Raw genomic sequence first — 23,253 nt, 5'->3', positions numbered from 1 at the left:
GTTTTAAGAACTTCTTTTAAAAGACAAAAAACCCAGAGATTTTCAGTACCAGATGTCTAGGAAGATCCCATTTGGCTTTGAGCTACTTAAATTTGCAATCATGTATTTATACATCTAACAGAGCTTCTGTTTCCCCTAGAATCTGAAAATTAACTAGCTTTGTAGCATCTTCCTTGATCTGCCACCCGTGCCCTGAGGATTAGAGACTCCACCTGAGCTTGTTTTACAAGCATAACAGAAAAAATTAATCTCTGCTGGCAGCGATCCCACTGGGATACTGATGAATAATGATATCCCTCTTTTGCTGCCCTCTCAGTCCACTAGAAAAGCCACTCTAACCCAGCAACGTGGAAACCGCTGAAACCATTCCAGCTGTGGATTAGCAGGCAGTCAAGCATCCATCTGTTCTGTGTGAATCAAGAGAAAGCAAACATGCATTCTTATAGCTAAAGAAGTATTAAAAATTAGCATCTTATATGACTGCATATAGTAAGTATTAAGACAATCATATACAAAAGAAAAATAATTATCTACACCTCATGTTGTTTACACTTGCTTGCTGTCTTAAGCAAATGATAAAGAGTTGTAATTCATCTCATTAAAATCTACAGAATAATGTGCATTCAATGATATAGTATTTTTTAGATAAATTTTCATAATATTGTAGGTATCAGTTATACCTAAAAATATTTTGCAAGTAGACATGCATATATACACTAAATAAAGTGAACATAGTAGCATGCCTTCACCTTGACAGGAGAAGGATTTGAGAGACCTGTTGTGAGAGGAATTTTAGCCATTTTCTCAACTGCAAAGGTGAAAGCAATAGACTTGAGTTATTTTCTCTTTCTGAAAACTAGCAGTTTGAACAATCTCTGCTGGCTTGCTAGTCTTTTCCATTAGAAGACAGAAAGGAAAGGCAGTGGAAAGTTGGCATGTGGGCAACCCAGTCAAACTGGTGATGTCTGATTTGACTCTTCCATAGGCAACAGGACGATGATCTACTACAAATTAAGGAAAGCTGTATTCAAGCATCATATCAGATAAAATGACTTAGAAAAGTGTGCAATTTGACAGTTTTCACGTACATTTTCAGTATTTTGCTGGATGTCTGGCTCACATTCATTAAGCTTCAGAGGTGAAGAAAATCTGCAATCATTTGTTCTCTAAAAGCAAGCTTAGTATGCTATACCACATTTACAAAAATATATTAACTTTTTCAAATGCTAAAGAAAGTTTTGGCTTTTTGATATCAAAAATCCCACTGCAATTTCTTCTAACATAGGTATAGGTAGCATGAGCTACCTAAGTAACTGTGAAACAAAGCACATTGTAAATATTAGACAAATAATAGGAGAGGCCAATTTCTTAAAAGTTAATTTGTGATAATATAAAACATCAACATTTAAAACAAAATTCAACCTGCTAAAGCTAGCCAGGTTAAAAAAATCAGGGGAAAAAAAAAAGAAAAGAATGAGACAAAGAAAGAATCTAAATGTAAATAGGAAAATACAAGTGTCAGATACTTCATTAAGGACTGATCAGTAATCCTCTTATGTCCTTTTTTTTTCTTCTTTAAACTACTATGCTAAAGGAACAATTTATTGGATACCAATCTTGTATGATGTAATTATTTCAGCCAAACCAATCATTATCCTGAAATTTCTGTTCCAATCAGGGAACAAGCTACAAAATGCCTTCCTCTTTCTTAACAGTTTTACAAATCTGAGCAATAACTTCTCTCCTGACAGAAAAATGTTTGTGTGTCTTTAAACAGCAGTTAGTAAGGCTGAGCTGGCGTCACTAAGTGAACTGAATTCTGTGAAAACAAATTCATCAGCAATATAATTGTAACTGTATAATTAACAGTGTAATAGTATAATTCTATCATAAGTAAAGGCAATTAACTAGAAACCAGTGAAGACAAAAGAACTGCAGGCTGCAGAGGGCCCAAATCTGCCTACTGGACTTTAATTACAAATTGGGAAGGTCAAAGTCGGTAGAACTTGTACTGACTCCCTAAAGGCACACCAAGCTTGTAAGGCTGCCTTCTGGAGTACTTGGGGCATGGGAGCCCACGGCCACAAAGCAGTGCTGTGTGTTATAGAATGTTCAGCTTTATCTTAATAAAGATGTAGTTTAGACCTTCAGTTGTGTTTCAACAGACACAAACGTTATGTCAACAAATACATTGTATATTTATTTGAAAGTAGAGTCATATGACATGACTAGTGAAAAAGTGTCATTTAATTTTCAGTATGAATACTTCACAAAGTATTGGCTGCATGTACACAACTATGCATATTTTGAAACCTTGCATAATGATGATGTCTACAATTCTAACTGCCAAGTGGTAAGAAACTTTTGTGCTGAAATCAATCAATCAATAAAAAAATGGTGCATGGTTGAACTTCCTGCAGCTTTAAGTAGTCAGCTAAAAGAAGCTTGCTATCACTGAACTTGCTTCCAGCACATATACCAAGGACAAGCACTGATCTGCCACAGATGGCAGCCAGCGTTCACATTTTTAACTACAAGACCAGGACAGTATTTGTATCTGCCCTAGCAGATACAAGTGCAATAGTTCCCCAGCTCATCAAAATATATTTCATTGGTATATGTGAGCGTTTTGCTGCTATAACTTCATCTATAGCTCCTGTTAAAGGAGTTTATTTCCACATTTTTCTGACAGAAACAGTTACTAAAGGAACTGTTTGAAATGGGGATACAGACCAAAGCTACCGGCTTCAACTACGACATATACACTTCTCCAAGTTTTTACCTCAGATGTTGCACTATAATAAAAAAAATTCAAAAAAAAGAAACAAATTAAAGATACTATATTATTTCCAAAATAACAGTTCTTGTCTTACGGTCTGCCTCATGAGAAATGTATTCAAACCTTTAGCTTCAACTTTAAAATAGGTTTTGTTTTAACTTTCCTGAGTATTGACTCATTTTTTTAAGCTGGCAAGTAATGTCAGAAGTTGAGTAAACAGATTGGACGGAAAAAAGAGATATGTTAAACAGAGATTAGACAGTCATGTGTATTGGAGATGGGAAGGTTTTATATTTTGTGGTTTTGAACGTAATTCTTTCTTATTGATGCCATAAAAAGGAAAGACTTATGTTGTGTTCAGTTAGCTGTCAGTGGTGGGCATTGTCATCTTGATTTACCAACTGATTGTGCTTTTCTGGAGAGGCAGGCAGCATATGATGCTTTCAAACTAAAAATCAAACAATCATTTGGAAAAAGAAAAATAGGAAATAATTGTGTCATGATGCTAGAAAAAAATTACTATATTCAAGTACTACAAGAACATTAAAAACTGCTCCATCTACTGGGACCACAGAAAAATCAAGACAAATTTAATCTGTGAGTATTCATATGTGTAAGTACTCTTTCTGCTAATTACAAGGTATTTTGAATATACTGGGTATAGATGACACAATTTAGATGCTATTAAAATTCACTGTAACATTTTGTTTTATTTTCATGAAGCCAAACACAATTTTCAAATTTAGACAATTTTATTAAATACACTATGGTACTATCTAGATGTTCCAAGTGGGAACTGAAGCACAAATGTTTTAAATACTAAAGTCCAGAGAGTATAGGCCCTATAAAAGTTAAGGAAATGATCCTGGAAATGCCTCTATTTAGGATGATGTTTATGCACTGAATGGTCCTAGGTATGGATTTATTGTGAAGAAAAGATTTAATGGTAAGAGGTAACAGTTTTCTCCTGTTACAAGGGGTCACTGAAATATGCACAAGGGCTGAGGCCTGTTCCTATTTGTTGAGTGGCCACAGCAGTCATGCTCATATTGTTGAGAATTCATGATATATGTGAAACCAAATATGTAAGTTCTTTAAAGGTTAGCATGTAACATAATTAATTCTCATCTGATACAAAGTTTATGTAATAAGGTGTTTTCTATTCTTGACACTGAAATGTCATATTTAAAAAGAATAACACAATGAAGACAGTCTTACTCCACTTTTATTATGAAGAAAATAATAGTAGCACCTTTATTTTCTTCTAAATTAAATGTAAATTTAAACTGGAAAATGACTGACCTAGGAAGAGTGATCTGATTTTTTTCTGAAATGGCTATAGAACGGTACATCAGTTTTATATAATACCTTAAAAAACCCCCGAAGTAATGCTTTCTGCCATGGCTTGCAGAGAAAATATTACACAAAATAGCTCACATTAGCTTGTTCTTGGGCAGTATTTTTGTAACTTATTAACTCCCCTTTCCCTGGCATCTAACTGGAGACCAGTTGAAAAGGTGATTTATTACTAAGTCAAAAATCTTTGTGGCAGCTTTAAGGTAGAATCCTGTTGCAGAAACAGTATAATTTTTGAATGAGAGTGTAAATACTCACAATGACTCGCATATTTCCCTGGTTAGAATAGGATGTGCCAATGATGATGAACAGAAAATAAAGGTATTGGTTGAGTTATTTAGAATCTCATACTGCAAATACTGAATAGGTAGTGAAAGACAGACAAGACATAAATAACTTTCGGCTATGTATCTTGAAGAGTGCCTGTTTCATGAATCTCCTCCTTCGACCTTCCAAATCTGCTACTTCAGGAATGCCAGATTTTCTGCTGAGTTCCAAAATACTTAGTCTAATACAAGCCAGTGTAAGAAAACCATGTCAATTACTGGATAGAAATATAGGGAAGAGGTATGTGGATACCAATTTGATAAGCCCATGTTTATGTCACAGAAAGGTGGATATGTATGCCTTGCTACAACACAAATAACCATGTTGTGCTGTCCCTAAGCTCCCCAGTTAGAAAGAAACCATCGCTTATAACCAGTTTATATGAAAGACAGTAGTAGGCACAAGAAAATCAACCAGTTCTTTCTTGTAGGTAGAACTCAAAAACAAAAATAAGAGACAACATGCAGATAAAACAAGGGATGAAAAATGGTAATGTTCTCTCCTTCACTGTCTGGTATGAACAGATATGATGAAGCATTTGCTCTGTAAATAAGAATATTAACCAGATGACCAAATAAGTGCAGTAACAAATCACCAAAAATCATGAAGCTAGTGGATCTAGCCAACACAGACCTGATTAATCATCAAGACAGACCTCCTTTCTTCAAGGTACAAAAAATTGTACATTTGATTTTAAAAATATTTGTGGTGATGCTGCTTCAGTACAGAAAATTAAAAAAATATACCCCAAAGTATCTCTTACTATTTTTTACCTAGACTTCTGTTTTAAACTTTGCACCTAACTTTCAGAATAAAAGGAAACAGTCTAGGTACCACAGGGAAATCCAGCCTGTCAGTAATAATTCATGAACACTTTCTCATCAATAATACTTAATGCAAGAAGCACCATAACTCAACAGTGATTAAGCTCATTTGGATTACTACTGTCTGAAGCACAGTTAGGGAAGTTTTAAAGAAAGCTCTATGGAAAAGCATCAAACATTTTCTCTCCGAAAAATAGCAGGGTCACTAGCACAAGTCAATTACAGAAGTAACTGAATCTGAACTTTGCCTGTTAACTGCAAACCTAATGCACATTTCACACCTCCAGTACAGATTTACTGAGAGGAAAAGGAAAAAGCATGATTGTACCCCATCTATTTGTATCACTTACTACTGTATACTTCCAACGTGACTGGAGGTGTTCCCACTTGCCATGTTCCTGCTCATGTTATGGATACTTCAACCCCTAAACCATACTGAAAAAAAATCATTTGATCTTGCAGAATGCTGGCAGATGATCAAATGAAAAAAATACAACAAAGAACAGATACTGGAGAATTGACTATGAATGGTCCTGACTACTAAGTGGAAACAATTCTTGCTATCAAGCGACTTTTTTGAGAGATTCATCAGAACTAGAAACAGGATGACTCAAAACTACTTTTTTATGTGAGTTGCAAAGATTCATTGATAACTCACTGGTGAATCATCCTGCATTCATCATGCCATCAGCATGGCAAAATATCCATCTGAAACACAAAAAGCCTTAAACATTTAAAACCCTTCATATGATGATAAACTTCTGAATTCTTGAATGTGATCTTGCTTTTTTCTTGGTTTTGTTTTAAACAAATGTTTGCTCCTTTTCAAGTTACACACTGACAATTTGGTAAAAACTTGTATATAACCCATTTCAAACCCACAGCATCAGTATCTTCTTTGTTACAATTGTATACTTCTGCCTTCCTCACATACATCAGACAACTTGTAAATGTCTAAAGGCTTGCAAGATTATGAACAAAGCAAACAAACAGAAGACCCACCCATATGTCACATCTACAAAATCCTGTAACTGCATTTGGGAATTGTTTTGGTTATTCTTAAATAACACAGTCCAAAATCCAAAATTTTAAAACTGAGTGATCAGTGGAATAATCACAATTATAATTATGTTTTGCAATGAGCCTTTTTGTACTATAGCTACAGCTTTCAGTTCCAGCATCATTAAGAGATTCTTCAAATTACTTTTTAAATATCCTTTTCCCTCAGGATTTTCACTTATACCTAATTAGACTACTTACCCCATGCCATGTAATTCCCTATTGACAAAACTGCTAAATGCTTCAATAAAGAAGGAAGAGGGCACCAGTGGAGCAAGGCAGATGTAATGTCATTGGTTAACAATAGAGGTGTGAAGCAACTGCTGTAATTATAAAACTCATTAATTCACAGTGTTTAGGGGAAAAAAAAGATCCTTGGCAATAACTCTCTTGAAATGGCAATTCTTTTCAACACTACATCAGATTGAGAAAAAATCTTTTCATTTACACCTTCAAGAAGATAGAACAGTAATTCCACTAGTAATTATGAAAATCAACATCTGCATAAAAAGCACGGAAAAATTGTCAGCTATAATGGCATCCAGCATTCATACATTCTTTTCATCTTTCAAATTGAAACTGGACAATTTTTGACCCCTAACTGATTTTATTTTTAGTCTCGTTCCTCTTAAGACTGTAAATGGACAACTTTACAGATTATATTGCCAGAAAATACTAATAAAAGAATAAGAATTAAAGCAAGGTTAATGAATTTTACATTTTACAATTTCTGCCCAACAGTAGTGCGCTAGGTTTTGTCTACAACAGAAATATTTGCCATTTACCTTTGTGCTTCATGGATGCAAGCTGTTCAAATAGATGAGGAGACCTGACATAAGACAGGCAGCACTACGTTCTGCTTCCATCATTCATCTTCCATATGCTGCTCACTAGCTTGAGCAGTGTCATGAAATGTCCCTCATCTCTTCTAATGTTATTCTCAAACTTTCCCTGTCCAAATTTGTCTAAAAAGAAATCCTGAAGTTTCTAAGGAGAATTTTTTCTCTAGAGAGAAGAGATTTTAAGAAGACAGCAGCTGGAGTAAAGCTCTCACCTTGAATGCTCAGCATTATATTATTTGACTTCTGTTCACTAGTGGGTATTCCTTCTTAAAATTTCAGTTATTTTATATACAGCGCATATAGGAATTGTGGTTGATTATCATTTTGAATTCAGCCAAATAGACTGAATGTCATTTCATATAATTTGCAATGTTTTCTGACAACAGAACAACAGATATTGCAGGGTCAGTGACAGCAATTCCCCTGTTTAGGCTGTCTAACACTTTCCATTATAAAAGATTACTGTGGCCTTTATTTCTGAGCTGTAACACTCCGAATGTTTGCAGCAGGTGATTTAAATTTATCAGAAAGAAAGTCTCTGTACTAGAAAAGTGGCTTTCCTAGTGTCATGAAATACTGATCAGGTTTTGTTGAGATGCAAACTGTTGAACAGCAGTCTTTATTTTGCTGTTTGTATTTCTCCTCAGAGAAGTTTTGGCAGCATATCAAAACAATAATGAATATAAAAGAACATACATAAATACTGTAAGATGGGACTCTAGATTTGAAGTTAACACTTGGAAATCAGAATATTACGGAATTTGGGTAACTTCTATAATGTATTACAAAGACTACAATCATAAGTGGGCCTGGATAAAATTCAGGCTATTCTTGTTTTCAAATATGTTTGTATAACTAGACTTATACAATTTTGAAAAAGAGTATTTTTTAGATATAACTACTTAAGTACTTAAAAAGGAACATGGAGAAAACCTTGATTCTTTTCTGATGAGAATGTAATACTGTCATGCTGCATTGTACACTGTGTCTCCGGATTTGTAACCTAAAATTTTTTTTGTCTTACATTGCTATTTCTCTACAAAACAGTCATTAGACTAACTGTAGGAGCTGGCATTATTGCAAGTTATGACCTCAGGGACTGTGAGGTGGCTGGGAGAAGGAAAAGAATGCATTTTAGGAGACAGGTGTTCCCCATATGTCTCCCCCACTTATTAAAACTGCTGTGTCTTTCCCATCGTCCCAGTGCAAAATGGTGGCCCTGGTACAGATTTAGGATGTTGACAGGCAGTTATTATTGCGGCATTTCAATATTATACCTAGCTTAGAAAAAAACAAGTATCAGATTTGTATAGATACTGAACATTATAAAGGGACATAAAAAGAGAAACAGCTGTTTATAGTAATTTTGATGTACTGATTAGATGAAATACTTGAAACTTCAAAAATGACTCAGGTATACTATTCAAAACAACAAAAAATGAAATTATAGATCAGGAAAGAAAGGTTTTTTTTTAATTTCAGGGGTTTAATTTCACTTCTAAGTGTCTACATGTGTCATGAGTTAACGTATGTGTAAGTTAAGAAAATATCAGCACTTACTGTCAGAATTAGGAGCAATTCTTCAATGCTGCTTTCAGGTTTCAATTGATCTTTGAACATCCCAATAGTTGGATGCTTCAAATAGTAATAGGAAGCAATGCGGCCATATGTCAGAGGTTCAATGCTGCGATTATCCTGTTAAAAGAGGAATCAAATATACATGGTTCCTACAGGGTTCAATATGAATGGTTTCTACAAAACTGTAAAATATTTAAAGACTACTCTGTAAAAGAGAACAGCAAAAACGATTTAACATCATAATTTAGCTGCAACCCCAACTAAGCTCAGTTTTCAATGTAAGTCTCACAAATAGCTCCATAGACAAATTGAATCAGAAGCATGTATACTGCTGTTCCCAACTTTTAGGAGCATGTATCTTACTGAATCTTGTAAGGCACAGATTAGTCTTACCTCCCCAACTTCAATACAGTAGGAGCATTCCAAATCGAAGAGGGATTTCTCAACAAGGCTTGAGAGGTACTTATTCATAGTGTCATGGCTCACATCATCCAAGTTATAGTAACTAGATAAATTGAAAACAGATGCACTACATGAATACTTCTTAGACTGAAGATTTTTAACAATAACGTCTTGTAGGAAAACTTACAAGGCTGCTATAATACACACACATAGTTGGAACAGCAAATATCCACATTAAACAATTAAACAGAATTATTCCCTTATATAGTCTAACAAGAAATTAATGATTCTTAAATGGTTGATGAGAGTAACCAACATAATACAAGCATGTACATAGAGAAAGATGGCAATTTATCTGTCTATTAATAGAAAAATTGATACAAACAGAACTCAACTGGTTATATTTTGTTAGTGGGAAAATTCTCCTGATTGCATATTTTCCTGATCATATAAGTACAAAAGTCAACTAGCAATAATAACACAACTAACAATACTTTAACTTCAAGAGAAAGGAAGAAAGCCCACCAAGGATAGCAAATGTTCCTACATCCTGGAACTCTGAAAACTAAAACTAGGCACATACAGTGACATCTCTTGTAAATGTCACCTTAACCCAATCCAAACACTCATGTTTATTGTTTTATTTTCATGTAATTTGATTCTCAAAATCACTAAAAAAAGGAATCAGGTATTTTTTCAATGTGGTTATTTCACATGTTCATTTTCAGGTAAAAGTTATTAGGTTAACTATATACAGCAACAATGGCTCTTAGTATCTGTATGAAGGAAAAATGCTTATAAAGTGTGCCAAAAAATATTGTTATATCAGCCTATAACAAAGACCCAGTCACTGAAGTTCGTACTTCTTAACTGGAGAACTTCAGCTGTGTTATAAGATTCTTACTAACACAAACTAGTATCATTTCAGGGAGAGCTCCAGATAAAAATGTAGTAAGAAGTTTTGTCCTAGATTCAACATGGGCACCAATTCAGAAAGTAACAATTAAGTTCAATGAGCAGTAAAGAAAAACTGAGCATGCTCAGAAAGTTCAAAAATTCTGAATTTAAGCAGAGCAATTAAATCATGACATTTCAAAGTGGAATTCAAACAAACAAAAATTTTGATGATTTACTGACGTGTTAAAGGTTGTCCCTGTTCATTTAATTCTGTAAAATACTGTCACACAGACTACCGAGATTGCTGCAATGATGGAAGATGCTCCTTTGTTCATACTAGCTGTTTTACTAAATTTTCCTACTGTTACGATGTACTCAGCATCCCCACTGGAAACAATACCACATGCTGTAATAGAAAGTAGGTTCTTTCCGTGTTATTTTGTGTAGGTGAACAACAGGCTCCAAAACACTGTGCTAAGATTCATTTTAGCTGATTTTACATAGTTACAGCTACAACAGAGTAAGTCTTTTTAACTCCCTTTACTGCCAGTGGAGAGGAACATGTGCTTGCAGAATGCCATTCATCTGAAGTATTCTATATATCTGCTTTAGGATGAGGTGAAATGTAATCACTGACTGAAAAAAAGAATGTTAGGCAATCAGTTCAGTTGTTGATGCCATATTTGGGCAGATGAACCCCATTCTCTGATTTAAGCTCTGTTTCATTCACTGTAATGCTGCTGTTAGCAAATTTCAAAAGATGGAGTTGTGTTTTTATATACTACAAGCATCCTTCCATGACTGTTTTATTAACAGATTCTGATTTGCATTATTATTTTCTTAAAGTTTTTAACATTTATCCTTTTTAATAGCAGTACCATACATGAAAAAAGCCTGCATGCTAATGAGCAGTACAGTAATTTCCACATTTTTTCCCTTGTTATTAATCCCAAATTATGGGGTTAATTCTCTGATGCTTTGAATGTTCACTTATAATTGGGTAAAGATGGAGTAAAGCTGGATTAAAAAAATCTGTTCTGATAGCAGGGAACAGCTACAGTAGACAACAACAAAGTGTGTATATATATGGCAGAGGAGTTTTCAACTCTGTGATATTTCATATGGGTTCACGCTGAGATGATCTCAAATATTTAAAACATAGCTATTGTCCAAAACCAACCCAAACCAAAAGAAAAATTTATATTGACTAAAAAGTTTTATATGGTAGACAGCCAAACATTATCAGCCTTATGTGAAGAAAATTTAATTGTAGCAAAAGTACTCTAACATCATTTTCAATGCAACTTAATTTTAATGAGTCCTCTTTTAAATTTACTGAAGTAATATAGCAATGATAAAAAATGGTCAATATTTCCATCTGCACCTTTTATCTGCCTGACATCATCAAACACATTTAGATTCTGTTTTATTAGCAAAAATTACTTTGTAACATTTTGTTTACCTTCTGAAAATAATTGAGCAAATTAACTACATAAATTGTTTAAAGATGTGGAAAGATTTTCTATTTTATACATCTAAACTAATAATTATTCATTAGTATTTTTCTTTAAATTGAGTGTAACACTACTGAAATGATTATAATTAAGGCACTTTGTTGTCATAGTATTCAGACTTTCACGGTATCATTTCAGGACTGTTATTTGCAGTACCACAATATTAATGATGAACATCGATAAAACAAAGGAAGAGACATGGGCAACACACTGAAATTCTTTTCTGAGACTGCAATTTAATACACTAATTTGAACAGCTTTTATCTTACGCTCTGCTTAATTTGCAGCATTTCACACTAGACGTAATCATAAAAGGCATTATAATGCCTTTTAAAAACTATGTGAGTTCTAAAAGTGCTGATTTTTGCTAATTTTTTGTCAGAGGAGTAAACATCTATCTGCCTAGTGTGAATAAAACAATGTAAAGAAAAATCTTAAATGGTCTGTAATCTTGAGTGAAGTGGCACCAGTGTGTTTTAACTACTATCTATAATGGGGTAAATATAATTTTGAGCACACCCACAGGAGCTTCTTGGTCACTCAGCACATTTTCCCTTAATAAAAAGCAAAGCCATTCATCTAGAAAGACTATGTTAAAATCATTAGTGAAAACAGAGGTATCATGACATTAGACAGTGTTTTGAATGCACAGGCATAAATGCAAGTTGAATTTTGCACGTTGGTATGCTCCAAGTATAAAAACTGCCTTGTATGTGAGTTCCTCTATGAAGCTTTATTACCTAACTATTTAATTACAGATAAAGAATAAAAACAATGCAGTTTCATGCTCACTGCATTGAATCATCTAGTCATTATTTTCCCTTTGCTATAAACAGACAGCCTACCTTTTTATCAGCACACCATTTCATTTATTTCACAGTGAAGCCCAGTTTCACAATAATTGACTTGTCAGAAGCTCTAATTTATGAGGCTGGGCTCTGTAAGCCTTCTCCTATATTGGACTCAACCTGCACACAAGCAGGGTTGAATATTTACAATGCTGTTAACAGGTGCTGAGTTGTTTAATGATTCTAATAGCCAGAAGCGTACTGAGAAAGCCAGCGGGATCACAATTACAGGCTGTTTGAACACAACAATTACTCGTCCCCTGAGAGGTGTGAAAGTCAAAGGCAGTTTTATCCTAACAGCATCTAGCACATGGGCTAGACAGGCTAACTTCTATTAGTAGTCCATTGGGAAAAAGCAATAACAAACCCCTACGTATCATAAAAATTTACAAAGTATGTAAAATTTAAACAATCAAAACCTGAAGGAACTTTTTATTGTCTTTTAAATATTTAAAATCCCAAATCTTGTAGAGCTTAGCAAGAACAACAAACCGTGAAACATGAACTTATTTCTCTAATCTAAGGAAGTGTGGAATTTCATCAGCTGAGAAAGAGAGAGACACGTGCAGGAACATAAAATGTAGATGAAGTTACACAAAACATTTAGGATTTAATGTGAATAGTGGCAATCATTTCCTGTTTAGCTTATGTAAACCTGACCTGAGATCTCTCTGGAAAATTTTTCATCAGCCTTGAAATGGTCTTGCTATAACTGTCAATGCTGTGAAGTCATTTGTAACAGCACCATGTTTTTTATGTTCAGATTATACGGTAGTAATAGTGACACACATAATGAAAATCGGTGGCAGAGTCAGCCAAAAATATTAAAAGGACAAACTTGCTACCCAGAAGGCCTTTTGAAACAAATATGCAAAAAAGGTGAATCTACAGCATTTATTTGACAGAAGAAAGTGTGCTGAGACTTTTACTGTCCTGAAAGCAACATTTTGTTATGAACAAGTATGGGGGAAGCACAGACAGCAATTTTTGTAAATCGTTTTAATGCAGCCATCAACTGTGTTTACTTTCATCAGCTTGTAGCCTTCAGCAGCTGCCATCCTCAAATGGTACTGGGAAATGGTACTGAGTATATGGTACAACTGATGGACCTTCGTAGCCAGAGAGCTATGAACCAATGTACCAACTCACTTCTGTTGCGAAGGCATCACTGACTGACTCTGGAGTCCGTGACTGGCTTGCTATAATGCATTACAGCATGCACAAATGCTGCAGACAGTAATCTCTATATGTATTTTATGATATTTTCTTGCATTCACATATTGACTTGTGCCAGGTATGAGAAATAGGTACTTTGCTATCTTTAATCAGTTTTTAGTATATTAAACTTTGTGGTTATTTAAGAAGATCAAAAAACAGCCCAGTTTCTCCGACATCAGCAAGGTACTTGCCTCCACATCAGTGTTTGTAATTAAAACACTTACAAGAAAGTTTACCTCCTAAGATGCATTCAGAAAGAAGAGAAATCAGAGGTAATAGGCACATGTAAATTTGCTTACATATTGATTGGGCATTTCTTTTTTCCTGTGATATATTCCAACAGATAATTTGTACAGGTAAATCACATCCAAGAGTAGGAAGACATTTACGTGAATCTGCTTTCTGAACGGGGAGTTGTGGGGTCTTCAGCTTTGCATTCTCACTGCAGACTGCAGCACACTGGGCAACAGGAGGTGGCTCAAATACTCAGCAGCCTGGGGCTTCCCAGTCTGAGAGACTCAGAAAAACTTCATTCATGTGAATAGTTTGGTAAAAGCATATAATGAATTACATTCCTGTACTTCTCATATCACTGTGACCCTAATAATTTAAAAGAACAAGCTCTTGTTATGAAATTCATAATAATGCCTATAGCTGTTATTTATGAAGTATATATACATGCACACAGATCTAAATGTGACTGTAAAAGAAAGAATTCAACCTCGAGAAATATCTTTTTACTCACTCAAAATATGGTTATTGGTAATTACTGTAGTGTAATACACCTACACCTTCACCTTAGCTTCCGCCAACCTCTTCCATCTTATGTCTTAATCTTAACTAATTTAACTTGCTTTAACTAAATCTCCCCCTTCTGATTTAATTCCAAACTAGGCCTAAAATTCTGAATAACTGTGATTTCATCACTGAAATACATATAGTTCTATCCTGACTGGCTGATATTTGCTGTCACTTCAATACCAGAAAGTATATTAGAACAGTACATATTCAGATGTTTTATTTACATGTTATTAGAAATGCTCAGCTAATCATACTGAGAAAAGAAAATTTTAAGTAAAATATAAGTGTACGATGACAAGAGCTTCAGTCTGAGAAAATTTAATTATAATTTATGCTACTTTATTCTTTCACTCCAGAAAACTTCATAAGACTCATGCAAAGTGAAAAAAACCCTCCTCAATAATAATTCTGAGAATAAATTAATAAAAATTTTTTTTCAGATCTTCACAAAGAATTTACACAGAAAAATCATTTTATAAATGTGTAAATATACACACACACTCATATATATGTATAAATACATAAAAAACCCACACACATTTTAACAGTGATGTGATTTGATGCTCTCAGAATATCTAAAAATTAACTTTCCAAATGAAAGCTGATTCTGCTTAACTTTATATATGTTGCAGTTTTCTAGTTCTCTTTTACTGCACATGTATCTGGAAAATATAACTTGATTTACAAAAAATGTCTCCCATAGCCATTTCTCCATTGTAGAAACTTGTGGATTATCATCTTTTATAAGGGTGAAGGAATGAAATAGTCAAGGAATTTCAACCAAGGAAAGGAGATAGACAAGCCTCTCAAAATAGCCCCTTTCAAAGAATGAGGCACTTTGCTGATCTAGTTTGTATGATCTTATTTAAGGAAAGAACATACTGGCTAAAGCTGTATGTGGAAAGGAGAACACACTGTAGTACTTGACTGAAGTAGCACAGAAATTTTGACTTAACATGCAAATTCAAAACCCTCTCTATATTTAGGAATAATTGCTTTGAGGGAACAAGAAAGAAAGGGAAGAAACTCTGGATATTGAGACTGATACACTTTGATAAACAGTTTTACTTGGACCACCCCTCTCATTTGCACATCATCTCTTGAACAGCATGCACATGAGTAGTCAGTATACCTCTGAACAAAACCAGCACTCAGCTACTTCACTCCGCCAAATCAATAGCTCAATTACTCCTCTTAACTAGACAGTTCAAACCCATTTCACAGATTTCAAGATACAGGGATTCATCAAACAAGAAAATTAAAATGTTTTGATGAAAAGAAGTATTGTAACACATAAAATTTTTCAACACCACCATTAAAAAAGCCATTATTACAAGTCTAACCAATTATCTCAAGTGTGCCAGAAAAACTTTTGTAATAATTCCATGTTTAGAAGAAATCTGGATACTCAGAGCAAAAGGATACTTCGATCTCTACCTCACAACAAAGGTAGATTAACATTACTTAAATAATACAAATTGTAGGCATTTAGTAAGGCATTTTATGATACTGGGTTGGAACAGAATGATCCTAAATTTGTTTATGCAGCTTTAATACACAAGTAGCTAAAACTGACAATAAATGAGAATATAAATCTTCTGCATATTATCTAAGCCCATTATTTTGGGGATTTACAGCATCACATGCAATGACTTTTATGCCAATGAATCCCAAGGCAATTTACCAATCATGCATGCAGGAACTACTTATTCAGCACTAAGGTACAATCACCTGCTGGCTGGAAAACAGTTCTGGCTTCACGGTGGAAAGCAAGCTAACAAAATTGCTCTGGGGCAGGACATGATAAAGAACACTGCATCAAGTGACACTACGTGGTTATTGTGTAACTACCCAAATCAAAATTCAGCCATTGTGCTCCTACTCTTTCAAAGAAAATAAACCCTAAAACCTTTGGATTATTAAGGGTCACATCACAAATAGGTCTTGTTTGGTAATATCAATCGCTTCATATGCTCGTCTATGGAACAGTAAACTCTGTTACCATACTGCAATTTATTCAAAATTGTCCCAACTATCACTGACTTCTGCTCATAAAACTCTTCAGTCTTCCTTTGGTGTACCTCATTCAAACATCAACCACACTGGAACTGCTTGGCTTGTGGGAGGTCTGAAGATACCACAGACAGTAGGTCTAGGGACGCTACTAACTGGCTAGTTTAGTAATTTCCTATGAAACTTGATAGAATTTATTGTTATGTCAAAGAATGGAAAGCATGCGCATCCCCTGCATTTTGCACTTGGTACCTAGAAGTGACCTCTTTGACACAGTCAATAACATCCTTCACTTTTCTCCCTGCATGACTGAGTTCAGAAGGAATGCTGAATGCCTCTGCGTGGATGAGACAGGGAGTAAAGAATGCCTCTGCGTGGATGAGACAGGGAGTAAAGCAGCACTACTTGTGAATTGTTCCAACCCCCATGTGTGGCATTCCAATCTCTAATTTCATTAGAGACTTAGACTTCAAGATGCATTTCTATCTTGCCACTATGGACATGAGTAGCCAAGGTCTGTTCATCTTGTTTCTCACTACAAAGGCTCTGCATCTTACTATGAAATATAGCAGGTTCCTCCCCCTTCCTCCACTTTCTTCCCACAGTCCTCTCAGAACAGCAGAACTTTTGCTTAGAAGTTGATATTGTGGTAACTTCAGATTTAGCTTTCCATGACACTGCACATTAAAGAAACTGCTGAGTAAAAAGGACCATCAGTCAACATGCCAACCCCATACTCCAGTGGGAACCTTCTTTTATATTGGGAAGAGCTTGCCTATTAAATCAAACTACTATATTTCTATATTCTACACTTACCTTTGGGCTGTATGTTGTGTCTTAAAAATCTACCTACCACAGATACTGCACGATCAAAGTTTGCCAAAAACAAATAATTAAAAAATCACTTTAACACAGCAATTCAAGAGCAAGACATTTTAAAATAACATCACTTATTCTTTATACTAAAAAAGAATAGCGTCTGCAGTGGCAGAGTTTTTCACATTAGTTGCAGTATGGATCACCTGTAAATTCCGAAGTCATACAAATAAACACAGTTTTACCTACACCAAATTACACAAAACCAGAATTTAGCTGTTCGTTATTGACAGGGGAGAAATACCTTCCACATGAATGTATTCATTTTGTTCATTATGAAGTGAGAGAACTGAATATGTTTTCTTTAGTGTACAGTTCTAACACTCTGCATTTTTTATTTCCCAAGAAGATTAGGTGGAAATTCTGTTTTGTGGGAGATTCTCAGCATAGGACTAGATGCAGAATTCAAAACTAATGAAGACTAATAAAAAATTTAAGAAATTATTTTATCACCTGCAGCCTCCCACCAACAGGTACCCGTAAGAATCCAGCCAAAAATTCAGCCAAATGTTATAGACGTTAACATGACGTCAGGAATACAACATTGTGGAGTACATCAATAAATATTTAGTGCTATTAATGCCTAATTCTTTTTTTGCCACATTATTTTAGTGGGTGAGTGATCACATGATAGGTAACATACCGTTTACCCAAAACAATGTTGTGGCAAAGGCAGACTGCATTGCTGGAACAGCTCAGAATGATCTGCATACCAGCTGGAGCTAGGCAGGATGATAACAATCACTGAAAGTATTGCACACATGGTTTCACCAGGACACCCTAATGAAAGTAAACTTTATCACAGAGAAACAGCTGATAGCTATTCTCCCATTTATTAGGAAAATCCAGGTCTTAATAGATTTTCTATAGAAAACTGGGCAGAACATATCAATGTAGTAGCTAAAAAAAAAGTAACACATTATAAATACATACCTAAAGGAATGTGATAATCTGGAGTTTTATTTTAGGGATGCTGATGTAGTCCTCTCAATAAGGCTATTTTATAGTTGTCAATAAATTGTAAAGTTATCTGCTATGAAACGCATTTATATTTAAGAGAAAAAAATATTAAAACAATGTGCACACCAGTTCCATGTGAGGGCCAATAATGCTCCTACATTGGAGACTGCTAAGTATTCTAGGCTCCAACAGCACTGGGATCACCTTTGGATCAACTCTACCCTCAAGTTACCTTTAGATTAAATTGCATTTGTATTTTATACTTACGTTGGGTTCATTATAAGTCGACGGAAGAAATAAGTCCAGGTGATATAATCCATTGCATCCTGCTTAGAAGTAATAGTTCCAGCAGCAATTTCAGCATTTAAGTGGTCAGCTAGGACTTCTAACAAGCTGAAGAACAGGAAACAAGAGGACTTAGCTGACTTTATAATCACAAAGGCAGGTAATGCACTTTGTAGAGTTGTGCATTACAAGGTTTATTGCTTTTAATCTGAAAATATATATTTATCTTCTGGTAAAAGAGAAGCAGGGAAGAAGGGGGAATGTAATTGCAAGGTCACTCATCTTCTTTACATGATAGTGGAATGAAGATCAAATTATTTTTAGATTGGACCAAGAATGCACAAGTTTAAGTCATTCATGGAATGTATTCAGATGGAGCTACTCAGTGGTAACTTCTGAATACTGTATGTTGACCATATGATCATGCTGGTTTAATCCAATAGAGAATCATATGGAAAGACAAACAGGAAATGAAACAGTGGCAATAGCTTAGCTAATACTTGACAAATACTTGAGGGCTATTAAAATTACATCAAAATTGCTTCCCCCAGATTTTGCCTCATCTTTATCCAAGGTAAAAAAAAAAAAAAAAAGAAGAAGAAAGAAAAGGCAACTACCCTTACCCAGAAAGATCTAAACTCAGAAACACAGAAGAACAAAAGAAGTTTAAGATGATTCTTACAAAGTAAAATACTGTTTAGTGTCGTTAAATGGAACAAAGACCTTCATTAGGGTATCTAATGAGATCATGCCTGGCCAGAGTTCAGTCAGAGAATGGCAAATACCCTTAAGGACCAAGCTAATTTTTCCGGTATTATAATCCTTTTCTTTTCCTACTGTTCTTTTTCTATTGCTAATATTTTGGTTTTACTGCTCGATACCACTGATTGCATGCTTCTGAAGATAAGAACTGAAGACGTTCTACCCAGATTGTCCAACAGAAACCGGACAGATGACAGCTATTCCATAATAAAGAGTGCTTTCTCTTTTGCTTCTAATGTGCTATATTTCAGACCCATGATTGGTGAGAGCACAAGGCCTGTCATATGAGTTGTGTACTCAAGTCTTACAACTAATACATAGACAATGACTTTTGGAAAAAGCTTTAATTAAAAAAATATGAAGTTTAATTTTACAAATTGGAAATACCACACAAAGCTGATAAATCTGTTCTTTGGTAGAACAGATGGGAAAGCATGCTGAAGCTAAAAACCCTCTAAAAACCCCCAATCAGTTTCTCTTCAAAGCTATGAAGCTTCTTAGTTCAAATACTTGATCACAAAAGCGACCAAGACAACTCTTGAGTTAATCAGTTCACAACCTACATAGAACTTAACGAGATTGCTGATACGTGAATTTTTCAAATATTCTCTGTTTATAATAAAAGGTGAAATATATCAAACTACAAAGTAAATATATGCACAGAAAATGGAACTACTAGAAACATACAATATTTATAGTATTCCAAAGCAGAACAAGGTGTGATTACTACTGTTATATTGAAGATACAATTTCTTTATTTAGAAACACCACTTGCCAATTAGTAGAAAGTTTTCCTAGTTTATGTTAGTGCCATAGAGTCTGGATATATCATCAACATTTTACTCACACTGCTCTTTTGACTTATTAACTATCGTTTTGAAGTTCAACTCCTTGCCTTTTGTGCTAAGTGCAATTTATATGTTAAAAAAACAGAAAAGTGTGGTTTCCTAATGAAATGAAGTACATGTCTCCACATTCTTTCTTTCTTTGCAAAAATTGTATGTCTGTCTCTGCAACACAGAAATTAACGTTCAAATACACCAGCCTATTTCAACTACATTTCACAGGTGGATAGCACTCTCAAGCTCCTACAAATTTCCTGACCAGATAAAGGTCCCTTTATTACTTCTGTTGAGGGATGAAGTTTCCTTAGGAGAACTATACTGTGAATTCTTCCATCCCTGAGAAAAGCTTTCAGTAATGCTCATGCTTTATTAGATGTCTGAGAATTCCTTGACAAAATCTGCATCTATAGGAGACCAATGTAACTAGTTCTGCTTCTTGTTGAACAACTAAGTATGTTATGAATATCAAAACCAAGGCATAAAAAGGCTAGACAGCAAACTTTCTATCAACTAAGTTCAGAGAGGCTGCAAAAAGGTGGTATTTCTACATTTCTGTCAAATATATTGCAATTTTGAAGTGAAACGTGTGTTGAAATGTATTAGTAGTATTTTACACTATGTAGATTTCTTTGTGAACTTGTGAGATTTTGAAGAGTGTGATATCTCTAATGGTACAAGTATTCTACGTAAAACGTGACAGAAGCTCACTTTTTTTTTTTTAAAGAATTTATCACAGAATTTCAGAGAGGGTTCAGAGGATCACATATAGTTGTTCTAGACACTGGCCTTGAAGAACAGTTTGTGCTCTCATTCAAATGTCTGAGATAAGACTCAGAACCAGAGAAGCATTTGCAGTACTACCTGGGAACAGACTAAAAAGCTCAACAGTGCTTCAAAACTCATGGAAGAAAGGATTTTTCTGCATAAAGATGGGTAATATTTTTTGGAAAATGATTTCCCTCTAGGACCCCAATATTTAGGCGGTGTTCAGCACAGGAATTTTGTTTCACTTTTCTCTAACCCTCATTTGTAGTATTGTTTATAGTTTGATCAGCTTTTCTGATTGCTTTCTTTACCTTGATTCCACTGGGAAAGGTTCATAAAGGAATTTTTTGTAGAAGTCTTTCTTAATATCATGAACTAGAATTACAGCTTTTCCTTGGTCATCAAACTGCGGTCTGCCAGCACGTCCCATCATCTGAAGGACATCTGCCGAAAGACAATAATGTATAAACAAATGTATTTATTTGAATGTATAAGTAAATGTATTTACATAAGTATAATGTGCAATACAGGATATTTGGATTTCTTTGGCCTTATATGCCCTATTCGTTTTGACACTTCTGATTTTTTTTTCCATCTCAGATAAATTTACGATAAGCTTCTTTCTGGCAGGGTCGATCTTCCTGCATGCTTGAAGACCACCCACTGCAATAGAATCCAAGCTTACATCTAATATAAATATCCTTTACTCCCCTTCCATTCCAGATCCATCCCTTGTTTGATCATATGCAACTAAAGATGGTAAGTAAGAGAACTCATGATGCCTACAATGGCAACTGTCTATTTCCTAATTTTCAAGTATTTGACTTTACAATAATAAAAGTTCCTTGTATAAGCTTTTCTGCTATATATGATTTCTTAGGATTTGAGTATTTCAGCGATAAAATAGTACAGGCAAATTCTAATTACTGACAGCTATGATCTTTACCACTCAAACTTCAGGACAAGTTATATTATTTATTAGCACTGGAATAGAGATGGTTTTGCATCATATATTGTCCCTGTATCAGATCACAATATATGAATTTAAAAGCAGGTATGGTTAAAGCTTACCTCTACTACCCTGCCTACACATCATTACTGGCAAATACTAGTTAATAATTTCTAAAAACACTGAAAACATTAGTTTATACAAAACACGCTCAACTTGCTTCCTGGCCACCAAGGTAAGTATCCCTATCATCTATTTGTGTCTTTTGATAATCTGAGAAGTGCATCTGCATAGACTGTTTTGTGTCTCGTTTAACAGAGCTCTGATTCCTTTTTGGTACCTCCAACTGCTACTTAACTTCGAAGAAACAATGGAAAGAACTTAGTAAGTAAGTTTTACATCTTCATTTTAAAACTTTTTTTTTTATGCTTTGTGGATTCTCTATGATTCTCTGCCATACCTGCACAACATGGCTTGCAGTACCTGGCATTTTGAAAAGCAGTATCTTTGGCTTCAGAATCATTAAGGTTTTGGCCCAATGGTCAGTTGGTGAAGGAAAAGCAAAAGGGTGTAGAATGGGATAAGGCAACAGGCCATGAAAGGAGGAAACAGCCTGATGACAATAGAAGTTTTCAGTAACACATTTTCACTTGTGTACCTATGAGCTATATAGACAGCAATGTTTTTTATCAGTTTATTCCTTTTGTTCATTCAGTAGTGACATGAAAATGTAAAATGAAAATAGTTCAAAAATTATGTTTCTGAATAGGTTAGTGCACAAGAGGGTGATGAAACAACTTCTTGCTACTCTAATGTGGTGAATTAAATTGTGCATAATACCACACAGGAAATGGATTTACCAAAAAGCGTCAGGAAATGATTTTTGCCAATACCCACTACGTAATTATCCAAAGCCAGTATTTTCTTTAGTGACTATATGTTGCTTGTCTGCTTTTAATCTGGACTAAACTCCTAACATGTTAAATATGATCCAACTGGCTAACAAAACGTCTGGTAACTGAGAAAAGGCCCTCCCCAAAACCTCTGACTTCACTCAAAGAAGCACTTTTACTTATTTTGAAATTACTGAATACACCAGAACGAATCATTCTGCCCTCCGCTACTTCCTTGGAGCCAAATGCACCCATGATACAGAAAGGTAACTTCAGCAGGGAGAAACCAAACTACACCATGACAGAAAGGAAGGCATAACTTGAGGGCAGCATTAAAGGCAGTATTGTGAAATTTTTGGAAGTATTTCAGAAAGAAATTAATCATATTTTCATTTTATTGCTGCTTCAAAACTGTACTACCTATCCACAGAACTTCCAGATGCATAAATATTCTCTAGAA

At 34.8% G+C, this 23,253-nt stretch overlaps 1 protein-coding gene across 1 annotated transcript in view; it reads right to left on the bottom strand.

Annotated features, from left to right (window-relative positions):
- The window catches only part of ASCC3 (activating signal cointegrator 1 complex subunit 3), a 281,082-nt gene that overhangs the window by 31,966 nt on the left and 225,863 nt on the right, over positions 1-23,253 (bottom strand). Inside the window, exons 33-36 of the mRNA XM_055713229.1 lie at positions 21,263-21,395; positions 18,562-18,687; positions 9,159-9,270; positions 8,748-8,882 (exon numbers count right to left, since the gene is read on the bottom strand). Coding sequence (XP_055569204.1) covers positions 8,748-8,882; positions 9,159-9,270; positions 18,562-18,687; positions 21,263-21,395 — 506 coding nt within the window. The remainder of the gene's footprint in view (positions 1-8,747; positions 8,883-9,158; positions 9,271-18,561; positions 18,688-21,262; positions 21,396-23,253) is intronic.

Source organism: Falco cherrug, chromosome 6 (assembly GCF_023634085.1).
Source record: "Falco cherrug isolate bFalChe1 chromosome 6, bFalChe1.pri, whole genome shotgun sequence".
Classification (NCBI taxonomy): Eukaryota; Metazoa; Chordata; class Aves; order Falconiformes; family Falconidae; genus Falco; species Falco cherrug.
The sequence above is the reverse complement of the archived record's forward strand: the minus strand, read 5'-3'. Positions and strand labels throughout refer to the sequence as shown.